At 39.2% G+C, this 12,301-nt stretch overlaps 1 protein-coding gene across 11 annotated transcripts in view; it reads left to right on the top strand.

The window, feature by feature from the left end:
- The window catches only part of LOC110987568 (uncharacterized), a 38,901-nt gene extending 26,606 nt beyond the window's left edge, over positions 1-12,295 (top strand). For 8 of the 11 annotated variants that reach the window (XM_087147375.1, XM_087147377.1, XM_087147384.1 and 5 more), the window contains 2 exons: positions 6,937-9,312; positions 11,164-12,295. In XM_087147375.1, the coding sequence (XP_087003501.1) occupies positions 6,937-9,312; positions 11,164-11,216 (2,429 nt within the window). In that variant the 3' untranslated portion in view covers positions 11,217-12,295. Of the gene's footprint in view, positions 1-1,586; positions 1,818-5,231; positions 5,528-6,936; positions 9,313-11,163 lie in introns of those variants that run through there. The other 3 variants (XM_087147383.1, XM_087147376.1, XM_087147374.1) reach the window with 3 other exon arrangements.
- Positions 12,296-12,301: the final 6 nt, after the last annotated feature.

Raw genomic sequence — 12,301 nt, 5'->3', positions numbered from 1 at the left:
GAGGGCTTTCATTTTGATTGTACATGTACATGTAGGTGTAGACTTACTGTAAACACGACAAAAATAGTATTTTAATATACAGTACATGTACCTCTGGCCTTGACGCATGTATAGTTCCTATTATGTGATAAAAAAGCGAAGCTGTTAGTCATGACAGTCTGCAGTGCGGCCGTGGACACGTGTGGTAGTTTTTTTTTTAATATGGCGGGTTCCACGAAATATGGACCATTAGATAATGTTAACTTTTGGGGTTCAGTTTTCCTGAAGTGAACAGCAGTTAATTAATTCCCAATGTCTGATGTAATGAGGGGAAGTCATGGCTGATATCAAGAACAATGATGACCGTGTCCATCTTTCAACTGAATCCAAGTTGATTAATTGAAGCATTTTTGATGGACGTGAACAACTTGTAAATCCTACGTGTACATGTAGCCAACTGAAAGTTACCGGGAAGTGTTAATTCCTGCCATTGTTTTGAACAGATTTGTATGTTGTAAAAGATGATAACATTTACATATAAAAATCATAATCACAAAATTACATGTAACAAATATGTCTCACAAATAATAGGGTCTTCAAGTCGGTAGTTTCGAACATCATTCGATTTTGTAAAAAAATTGAATGCAAAAAAAGCTAGTAAAATCAAAAGCGATGTACAGCACAAGGTTAACCCCTTTGCGCCAGGACGCGGCTAGAGCTGCCATAAAAATTGAGATCCTCAGCCCGCTTTTCAGCTATTATTCTCGGCCCGCTCGAGCGAACACGGTGAAAGAAGGCAGACCCTGGCTCTTGTATATGTGGTAATTGGCCTTTGTGTGTAGCCCAGAAATGAAAAATTGGAATTCTCGGAGTTGGCTTTCAGAAAAAAGTTCCCGTTATCAGGGTGTTAACTGGGTGTTTTATTAACTGATACAATGTACAGTGTATAAATGTATGTACGTATGTGTATTTGCTTGATGTTGCAGTAAGTACATGTATGTCATTGCAGAGATCAAAGTCACACTTTACATTGTACACGTACATACATGTACATGTTCATTTGAAGAATTTTGTGCAAATTATGCTGTCTTATCCATTGAACTCAACTCAGCTATTTCCATACGTGTACACGTACATCTATGTACATGTACATGTTCATGTATGTGTCTATGGATGCATGCACTGTACATGTATATGTACATTGGTGGCGTCTTTATTTGCAAATTTGCCAAATTCTTCACCCTTCACATCTATTCCTGAAGGGAAATATTTCAATTTTTTGGTGGATATCTTTCTTGCCTTTGTTAGAGATCGAGAACAGTCTTACATCATGTAAATCTAACATTTCTTAAATGTGTGTACCTGTATTTGACATGGTATTTTCAAAGGCTTTTTCCAAGGTAACCGTCCAAACATTTTTTAAAAGTTACTGTTACCATACATGCACATGTACATGTACAAACACATCTGTTCACAGATACAGTACACACAAGGGTGTTCCCTCCCCCCCAAAAAAACCACTTTCATCATCCTCTGATAGTGGAAAGAAACCCCAAACTTCCACCTGTGAATTTCATAAAGATATCAGTGGAATCATTGTTTTCTAAAATTTGGAAAGTAGCCAACCAAAGAACTACCGGTAACCATTGCTTTCCATAGCTAAAGTGCCTGAGTTGTGTGGTTATATAAAAATGAGTACATTTCCAGACAACTGATCAAAATTGGCAAGAAATCCAGGTGTCAGGTCCAAAGTTCATGTGTGCAAAGTGTTGATGCTACTGCATAGCACTGCCTTGGTTGACACAAACAGCATTGCTGGGAAACTGTTGAACATACTGGTAAGTTTTTGGTGATCCTCATGCGTGGATGTATACATGTACATGTATGTACATGTGTATATGACAGAGTTCACAGTAATTGTGTTGCATATGAGAATGGTCTGAGCTGCTGGTCAGTCTAGATCTTGATACTGTAGCGTATGTGCATAGGTATATGTAACAGTACCACTGAGAAGAGGGCATTGTGTTTCAAACATATACACTATGTACATGTGAGCACAGGGACTATGGTGCATGCGTGTGTACAGTAACCCTGAGGATCTACGCTGTACATGTAGAAAAACATTTTTTGTTCCCTTTGTGTTATATGCTTCACGGTGAAGTTAAAAACAGGTATTCTTGAATTTATTTTCAATTAATTTCATAACATTTTATTTATTCTTGAAGAATCGTGCGTATTTGAATGGCTGTGCATCGCCATGGAATTTGTTTTTGTTTGATGTAAAGTGGGATTTGTGAATGTACATGTATGACATCACTTGAAAACCACTGGATCATTTGTTTTTAATCTTTGAACAACTCAAGGAGCTGCAGTATTCCAAGTCTGCGCATATTGAATATGCACCACTACTGTACACGTGCATGTACAGTATGTCAAAAGCTACATGTACATGTACAGTATGTCAAAAGCTACATGTACATGTACAGTATGTCAAAAGCTACGTGTGCATGTACAGTATGTCAAAAGCTACATGTGCATGTACAGTATGTCAAAAGCTACATGTGCATGTACAGTATGTCAAAAGCTACATGTGCATGTACAGTATGTCAAAAGCTACATGTGCATGTACAGTATGTCAAAAGCTACATGTGCATGTACAGTATGTCAAAAGCTACATGTACATGTACAGTATGTCAAAAGCTACGTGTGCATGTACAGTATGTCAAAAGCTACCTGTGCATACATGTACAGTATGTCAAAAGCTACATGTGCATGTACAGTATGTCAAAAGCTACATGTGCATGTACAGTATGTCAAAAGCTACATGTGCATGTACAGTATGTCAAAAGCTACATGTGCATGTACAGTACATGTACAGTATCCTCAGTTCAGTTTGCGTGTGCGTTTGACAAGCATACGTGTTCCGGTACTCCCTTAAGTCGCACTTTGAAATGTTTTCTTCGGATCAGATAAAATCTCTCGGGCTCTAATATTTGTGTCTTGTCAATTACTAGTGCAATAACCCATGAATGACCTATATGTATACATATACATATACAATCTTGAGTTGAATGATGTACTCTGATCCTCCATTTACTTTGCCCTCTTGCCTTTTTTTTACAGTCATTTACAAAAGTTTAAGACCACCTGGAATATTTCATTGATATTTCTGTCACTGGGCCTGCATTGCATTGTCTGCATTACGTTGATGCATAACATCAGTGTAGTGGCATATGTAGGCCTACCCATTTGAATGAAATTTTTTCAAAGGCAGGTCATATATGACATTTTTGTCGGTAAGGCAGCATGGGTAAAAAAGCCATTCTAAGTAATCAGAAATAAAGGACGGCGCACTAAATATTAGACTAGTGTTAACATTTCAAATCATAGAGGTGTAGTCAAATAGCTGTTGGACCAAGATACATTACAGTGTACATGTACATGTACCAAGGTTACACATTGAAAATAAACATACACATAAGTTACCATAATTGATTGGTTTATTTTGGGGTTTTTTTTTTCAGGTTAATGCATTTTGTATGGGTGGTCTGACTGTAATTTCAGAAGAGACTTCATTTGATTTATTTTTGTAATGGCTCACAGGGATTGTTTTCTACTGGTACTACTGGTATGTGTACTGTAGGCTGTAGTATACAACATCAAGCCAAACATTGACATGTATACAGGGTGCTTGGTACCAGTTCATGGAATGGAAGGTAATGGAATGTTTAAACTTTTACACTGTACATTTACAGTTCTTGCAAATGATAGTCATGAGCCATTCAGTTTGGCAATAAAATTCAATTTTGAATAACTAAAACTTGTTCATGGAGTAACACTGGCACATTTGAGTAATTCAAATTAACCATGGTGACTTTCAATCTAAAAGTGAAATATAGTATGTGTGAAGCCTATTAAAAACTTGTGTCTGAGTTTTGTGGGCATACTGGTATATTGGAGGTTGAACTTGTCTTTGTACACATAGATAGTGTGTATGCAACTGTTTAATTGATGTCCATACATGTATGTACATGTACAGTACCTACATGTACATGTAAGAAAGTTTAGCCTATTGGTCAAAAGGGATGTAGTGATGTAGTCAAGTCCACCCCAAGCCCCTTGAGTTCCTGAAAGTCCATCATAAGTCATTCAGTCATAAGTCAATAAGCCTTTTGCGAATTAAATTTGAATAAAATCTGATACATGTACATTGAGTTTTTTAAATTCACAGGAACATAACAATTTGATTTCTCCTTGCTAAAGACCCTGTTGCTTAACCTTGTGATTCGGGGAAATGTTTTGCTTACATGTACATGTATATGTACATGTAGTTACATAAGAGACACCTTGCACCAGTGCACATGGTGCACTGTTTTCAGTGGATAAGAAGGGCAAAAAAGAAACAGTCCATTCCAGAGACGGTGGAGACTATGCAAACGCTTGCCCTGAATAACAAGGTACCGGTATAATGCGGCATACTGTAGCAATAATGTCTTTAGTCTGGAGAATTCAATTGTTTTATGTACAATCAGATTAATCAGTATACCAGGTTTACCATGTAACTCACAAAAGGCTTATTTACCGATAGTTATTCACAAGCTGTTCAACTGAACTGTGACAAATGCATTGTTTTGTTATTGTTCACCCTGTCACTTATGGCTGGTTCAGTGAAAGGACTTGTGACTGGTACGTGGCTTAGACAGTATTTTGGTATTGTCAAATAGTGGCGGTATGTTTCTGATAATATTACTGACTGATGATCCATAAATACCAAAATACTGGTACTGGCAAACTTGGTATGGAATTGCAAGAGCCTAGAGTATTTGCAGAGCTCTTTTAAAATAAAGGAAAACCACATTCAGTGTATGATCATATTTTATTCCATTCTTCGTAGTATGAGCCATCCAATGTGATGTCTGTACTGTCATTACTATTAATGGGGAGATAGGACATAATTGTCAAGCTGGACATGAAAGTTAAGTAGTTACCAACCCACCAACCAAAATGCAAGAAGTTTAATTATCACAGCCATTGTGTGTAGCTTATAGTGTGTGATTAGAAGTCACAAACAGTGTTTTACAGGGCTGTATTTTGTCACAGTTTTTTTTTATAGCAGGGGTGTGATTTGTCCAGATTTTTTTGGATTTCCGGAATTTCTGTGATTTCCGTATTGTCATTGCTTTCAATATGTAACGCAAAGACTACAATATATGGTGCGAAACTAAGCGAAAGACTTGCACAAGTTTAGGTGTATAGCATGCGTTTTGGGTTGTTACTCCCCTGGAAATGTGCCAGATACATAGGTAATAGTACATTGAACAGAGGGGGTAATCATTGTTAAAACATACATGTAGGGACTCAGGCTAGCGATATGATCGTTGTGTGTATGTACATATACTGTACGCTCGCTGTGTGTGTACAGGACATGTACGGTACACGTGTTGTCATTGCCTGCACTGTGTACAACTTGCGTCTGTCTGCCATTGTGTTTCGTTTCGTTCTAGTGGTGGTCTGATGTCGATGACGTCCATCAAAAGTGTCATACAAGGTAGTAAGTAGGGAATAGGAGCTGAATTTAGACAAGGGATTAAAGAATTCTTGGAAATATTCCTGGCTGGAAACTCAGGTGGACAGAGAATTAACCAAGGGGAAATTGATATATTAACGTGACTTTCTGTGAAAATCGACAAACCTGGGTACTGCAAGTGCACATGGTGTCACAAGTAAAGCAGTACTCATCTGTATGAGACAGTTTTCAGTTTTAATAAATTATGAAATAATTTTGTAGATCACTGATAACTTCGTGTGTGTGTATTACACTTCCAGGTCTTTGATTGTCACCAATTATAGCTTACATGTATAATTGCAATTGAAGTGAATGAGGACAAGGGTTTTGTTGCAGTAAATGTTATAATTGTAACTTTCAAAGTAAGAACAGCTCTTGTGGTGGCTTACATGTAGTACCTGAATCTCCTCCTATAGTCAAATAGATATGCCGTGAATTGTAGGGAAGCTGTGGCCGACGTGACTTGCAAACCCTCTGAAGAATGTTTCATGGATTTCCCCAGATCACACCCCTGACGTATAATTTCCTGTGTTGGAACACGGCATCATTCTTGGCTCAAAAATTAGCAAATGCAATCTTCATGTTTTTTTATTCCGTTACAGAAATAATACATTCTTGAAAATAAATGGATTGATAATTATGCAAATACTTCTTGAGTGTAGGGATTTTGCCATGTTGATAACAATCCTCATGCTGGCTTGTATTTGTTGACATTCCCAGTGAAAGTCGGTTTATCAGTACTGCTTTTTGATGATGTGATACTCCACTTCAAAGAACAGCACAGTATTAGTGAATATTGTGGTTTAAAAAATATCGTCCAAGCCTAGTGACTAGACTTGTGAAGGGACTTGCGATGGACTCAACTACATGTAGCATGGTTTGGCTGTGGACCACCTCAAGTAGTATGCACCATGCGCACCCCAATTTCAATATGACTACTTAGAAGAGGAATGTACATGTACCATAACAAGGCTAGAGAGGTGTTTGAAAAAAGAAGTAAATTTTTGAACAAAATCATTGGAAATTTAAAGATTTAAAGTATGTACCCCCTCCCGGCTGATTTAGATTTGGAGATTAGATTAGAGGATTGTGTGTTGTTAGCATCTATTCTCCTGTACATGTACCAGGATTTGTTCCCTTATAAACATTGACCGTTGAGTCATTGAGAAAGATGACAGTTTCTGGTTTTTGAAATATGTGGTTAACACACACTATACAATGTACATGTACACGCGTGTGCAAATTACTCACTGCTACCATACACTTCGTCTTTCAGTTACCATACTACATGTAGCTTTTATTTGAACATTACATGTATTTCCTTGCATGAGATTCCAAATTCAGTGAAAGATAAGAGTGGATGAAATGTTTGTTTTTTTTCTATTTAACAGAATGTGAAAACATGGCTACTGGTGTGGCTAGCAACTCACAGCTAGCAGTGCATGATGGGAAGAATGATAACTCACCTTCAACTACTGGCAACTCCGTGGAGGTGGTAGGTAGTGTCAAGCTGGATGTAGCATGTAAGAAGTCTGCAGGATCCACGGAACAACAGGATGATAGTAGTTGTAACAGCAGTTTTGGTGGTGATGGTTCCATGGTGCATTGTGGGCAGCCTACCAGTGAGAAAGAGGATGTTGTCAAGGATGACGCGACTCTGCCCAATGGAGGTCAGGCTCAACACCAGACTGGAAGCACATCCCACAATATCACTTCCTGTTATTGTCCACATGGGCCTCTCAACCAGCCAGGGCGCCCAAATATAAATCCTCGGCCCATTCCCCGAAAACCTCAGACCCGTGTGCCACCACCAAAACTGCCTCCAAAACCGCCACATTTGCTTCGACAGAGATCTCCTAGCTCTGACAATTTGATGGGCAATTCAAACCATGACAAACAAGGACAAGGTAGAGATAAGCGATCCCAGAGTGTCAGTGTTGTCAATGTTCATAGCCCACCTTCCAGGGAAGACTTCTCAGGGACCAAATTGTTCAAGCGGCCAGTTCCAACCCCGCGGAAATCACTGCCAAACATTTTTCCTGATCGAACTCCCCCAGACATGAAGAGCCTGGAGCAAGCCAGTGCACACTTAAAGGTGCAGAAACCAGACTCTGAAATGACTGCTGCAGGCCCTGCACCCGAACCCCAGTCGCCATTTGGACAAGGGGAAATGCTCAGCCCAAGGTCTGAAAGAGCAAACAGCTCCCCAGTCCACAGGCGAGACATTGCCAAGAAGAATCCAAGCAGGAGCTCCAAGCCAACTCAGCATGTTCGAGTGAGAGAGAGAGCAGCAATATTTGAGAAAATGATTGAGGTAGAGGCCATCAGAAACCGTGATTCTCAATCCAGTGAGCCAAGGTCTAGGACTTCATCAAGGGCATCTGACTTCAAAGAAACAAGTGGGCGTAAATTATTGGATGCCTCTGGCAATGTCTGTGGAAGCAGTGATCGGTACCATCCCTATGTTAATATACAGCTGCATGATGGCATACTTCTGTCTGAGAATATCCCTCGAATGAAGGATGCATTCGTGGAAGATGAAACTCTTTCTGTGACATCTGTGTCATCAGATGACTTATTCATGTTGCCACAGTCGAGTATGGAAAATCAACCTCACCGTCCTCCATCGCCAAATCTGTCAGAAGATGAGTATGCTGAGGATTTGAAAGATTGGAAGAGAAAATCAAGCAACACTGAGGTTTTCCTTCGAATTGATAGTTCATTCAAGGAGACTAAAGAATCAAATATTTCACACAGAGGAGCAGCTGATACATATGTCATCACAACAGATTCTGATGCTGGGGATTCAGAGTACACAGACATTGTAATTCCTGATCCAGTTGTATCACAGAACAATCAGAAGTCAAACGTTCTTCAAATTTCAAATTCAAAGAAGGTTTTCATTTCAAAGCCAACTCCAGATACTCAAGACTTAACAGGTGTCAATACAGACTCAGAATCAGTTCTGGACTCAGATATACCACAGATTTCAGACAGGGAGTCTGATTATACCGATGTCATTGTCCCAGATTGCAGCACATCCCAGGACTCTACATCACCCAAAGTGGCCTTAGATACAGCAGAACCTTCTGTCAGCCATGACAAGCCAAGGTTCAGTCTTCCTACTGAACAGAAGAGGACATCATATGCCTCGGAGCTTGTGAGACATGACATGCTGTCACCTGAGCATGCGCCTAGCTTGCCAAAGCCTTTTCATGGTGTTAACAAGTACAGGAATGTCACCCCACTGTTCTGTTTTCCACCCAGGCAAGCTGAGACGTGTGACACAGCTGAAAGCAGGAATGACACTGAGTCAGCAAAAACGGGACCAGCTCATAAACATCAAGGTGACGTAATGAGGATGGAAACTGACCAGGATCAGGAAGGAATGCAAATGAGATTGACTGATAACTTGCAAAGTTCTACCAATCTCCCCCTGGGAATGAAGTCTCAAATGGAAGGGGATGACCAACAACAAGCTGACAGAGTACTGGTCACTGAAGACACTGCAATGGCTACAGAAACCTCCAACATGTTGCCAGAGCCCTGCCAGCAAGACCAACACAGCAAGTCACATCCAACTGTGAGCAGTGAAACACAATATGAAGTCTGGCTCCCTGACTCCATTGACCCAATCAGCTTAAAAAAGCAAGATGCAGTTGGAAACGTTTCCCCTATGATCAACAGTGACGTTTGTGGGTCACAGATTGAAAAGTCGCAGGTTGCTGAACTGTATGAAAAACGATCACAGGAGTTACCAGATATAGGTAAGAAACTGTTCATATAGGGCCAAGTATTTCTGCACAGAAGGACATTGTACATATACTTTCTCATACACTGCATATGGGGGTTTTAGTCATAACAACTCATATTCTCTCAACATACATGTACGTGTATGTTAAGTTGAAAAATTGGATAGTTTCAATTAGGTGGAAAATTAGGAGAAAATTAATAATGTACATGTCTTACATGTAGAATGCTGACTGGTACAGTAAATCAAACAATTCAGAAGTGCTTCTGTCATTCCTCAAGATACTGATATGATGCACCCATCGATATTCTAGCATACAAATCAAAGTGTGCGTATATGTATGTTGTACTTGAACATGGTTGGACATACATGTACATATTCACATGCAAGTGTACATGTACAGTATGTGTACCGGTACAAGTCCATGCATGTACATTTTTCAAGTAATAGCTCCCCAGAGGGGTTCTTTCAAACAGAAAATAAAATGACAGACTACATTACATTTACACGCACCGGTACATTGTCTACATGTTCATACTCAGGAGAGGGCATTGTGTTTTGTATTTCTAAAATACCGGTGTGATACTCTCCCATAGGCTTAAGCACAGTTAATTACATGTACAGTGTACATGTACCAATGAGGACAAAAGACTTATTTTTGAGAACAGAAAAGCATGCTCCCATTCTGTTCTGTCCTTTGTGGCAATGTAAAACACGTTCATGTGTACTGTGATGTACGTGTACAAGATCACAGTCTTGGATAGCAATCAGCAATCCAATCTACATGTACAGGTAGCTCCAAAGGATATCACTTCTCTTCAGTTCATGATGTTGTGTGGCACTGCAAATCCAAGTTAAAAGAGGAGGGTGTGAGTTGATTCAGTGACCCATGACCTACATATACAAGTATATGTAAGATTAAGGTACATGTATCACAAAATCAGTAATACAAATTACATGTACTTACATATAATGCTGTACCTCTCACCCTGTTAGAGCTCCAGGCACACCCTTTCTACCAAAATAAAATCATGTCACATCTGTAGATTCTGCAATTTCTGTACAGTCATTGATTGAGTCACAAGCCATTGTTCTTGCTAAATGTGGAATTGTGTGTTGATCTTGGCTGCACATGTCCTCTTACATGGATATTCCTGTGTCAGATACAATGTACATGTACATGCGCAGTTATTCACCACAGTACACATGTACATGTGTGTTTAACATTGCAAACAGAAAAAAGAATGTTTTGATTCATTTTCTGTAAGTACAAGCACCTACATGTACCTGTATATCTGTGTATGTACATGTACAGGTCTACAAGCACCTACATGTACATGTACCTGTATGTGTGTATGTATACAGTATGTACAGGTGGGACATTCACTTGAGCCCATTTGGTCAGTTCTAGTGCTTGTTCTTAGGTTTGGGTGCTCAGTTGTTGGCCTAGCATTTTCATCTACATGCATGTACATGTACTTACAAGCACCTACCTACATATATATACGGTACATGTACATGTATACTGTACGGTATGTGTGTGTATGGACATGTACACGCATACATTTACTTAGACAAGTTTGTTTGTACATGTACATACCGTCCATATACTGTGTACGTTTGTTGTTTTCAGAAATGAACTTGGTACACATGCATCCAATAAACAGGTATAAACACCGTGTGAGGCACTATTTTTCATGTTATGTCTAAAAGTTTTCTGTAAGTTTTTCATTGAAAATACATGTACTTGAGCAGTTACCTGTGCAGAGTTAACGGGGAACAGGTGGTTGGAGTGTATCATTCTGTATGGCAAATTTGTTCACATCGTTTTTGTACATTTGACTATTTTCTTTTTTATATCTTTCAGAAGGCAGTGGTGATGGTGATGGATCAGACATGCTGTGCAATCGATCCAGGTAGATAAATACAGTACATGTATTTCAAATCCCACACATGCATGGAAATACATGTACAAATGTGCAGACCTGTGCATGTCTGTGGCATTAGAAATGTCTTTTTTAGCCCCCCTACATACATGTACACCTTAGTGTCCCTTTTAAATCATTTTCAATCTTCATTTTGTTATTTTCAGTGGGTTTTAGGGTTTTTGTGTATGGATTTACATATATGTGCAAGTAAAGGTGTGATTGCCTTCCAGGCAGGAATTATTAAGCTCTAAGAGTGTTATCTTACGTGTAAATGTGACCTGTCATGACACAATGAGTGTAAAGACGTAAAGTTGGGGGATTTGGACGGAGTAACATTTCTATTTAATTCCAAATTTTTAGCAGGATCACGTCTGATATTTCATAGGTTATTTTCTTACAAATTATGAAAACATTAATTGTGCCTGGTCAAAAATGTTCAAACAGTGTCAGAAACAAAAACCAACAGCTGCTGGAATAATGTCACATTGCCACCTTCACCCTACTTTTACTTTAAGTCGTATACACCATTGGATAGCTCTTATACTGCCGAATTAAAAAATGCCAGTATGTTAATTTATGGAAATTCAAACTTCCAGCTCATTTGTGATGGCAGGTCACAAATTTCTTAGTTGTCTCAGTTGAGAAGAGTTGACCACTGAGCAATGTTTGTGTGTATGCACCCAAAAATAACATTATAGCAACAGTGTCTTTGTCAACATTTGAAGCAAGATATGGGACAGAGAGAACCCCCTCCCCTTTTGTGTTGGTCATTGTTTGACCCAAATCTCGGGAATTCTTTTCAAGCATCTAGGGGAATGTGTTAGGAAACAATAGTCCAGAGGGTCTGTAGGTCGTGGCCTTGCAGGGGGATACCCCTCCGTCCCATATCTTGCCTGGGCATAGTTGTCAGGAAAAGCAAAGAAAATTATTGGTTTAATGCTGTAAAAACTATCAATATACTATCCAAAAAAAGGAAGTCAGATAGTTACATGTACAGGCAAGTTCAAGGAGTGCAGAGGTGCACAAAATACATTGTACCTGTATGTTCCCAATTAAAAAGCCATCTCATAGACCCTG

The sequence above is a fragment of the Acanthaster planci genome, linkage group LG16, assembly GCF_054643075.1.
Source record: "Acanthaster planci isolate LZ-2023a linkage group LG16, COTS_SCS, whole genome shotgun sequence".
Classification (NCBI taxonomy): Eukaryota; Metazoa; Echinodermata; class Asteroidea; order Valvatida; family Acanthasteridae; genus Acanthaster; species Acanthaster planci.
Note: the sequence above shows the minus strand (reverse complement) of the source record. Positions and strands in the feature narration are given on the sequence as shown.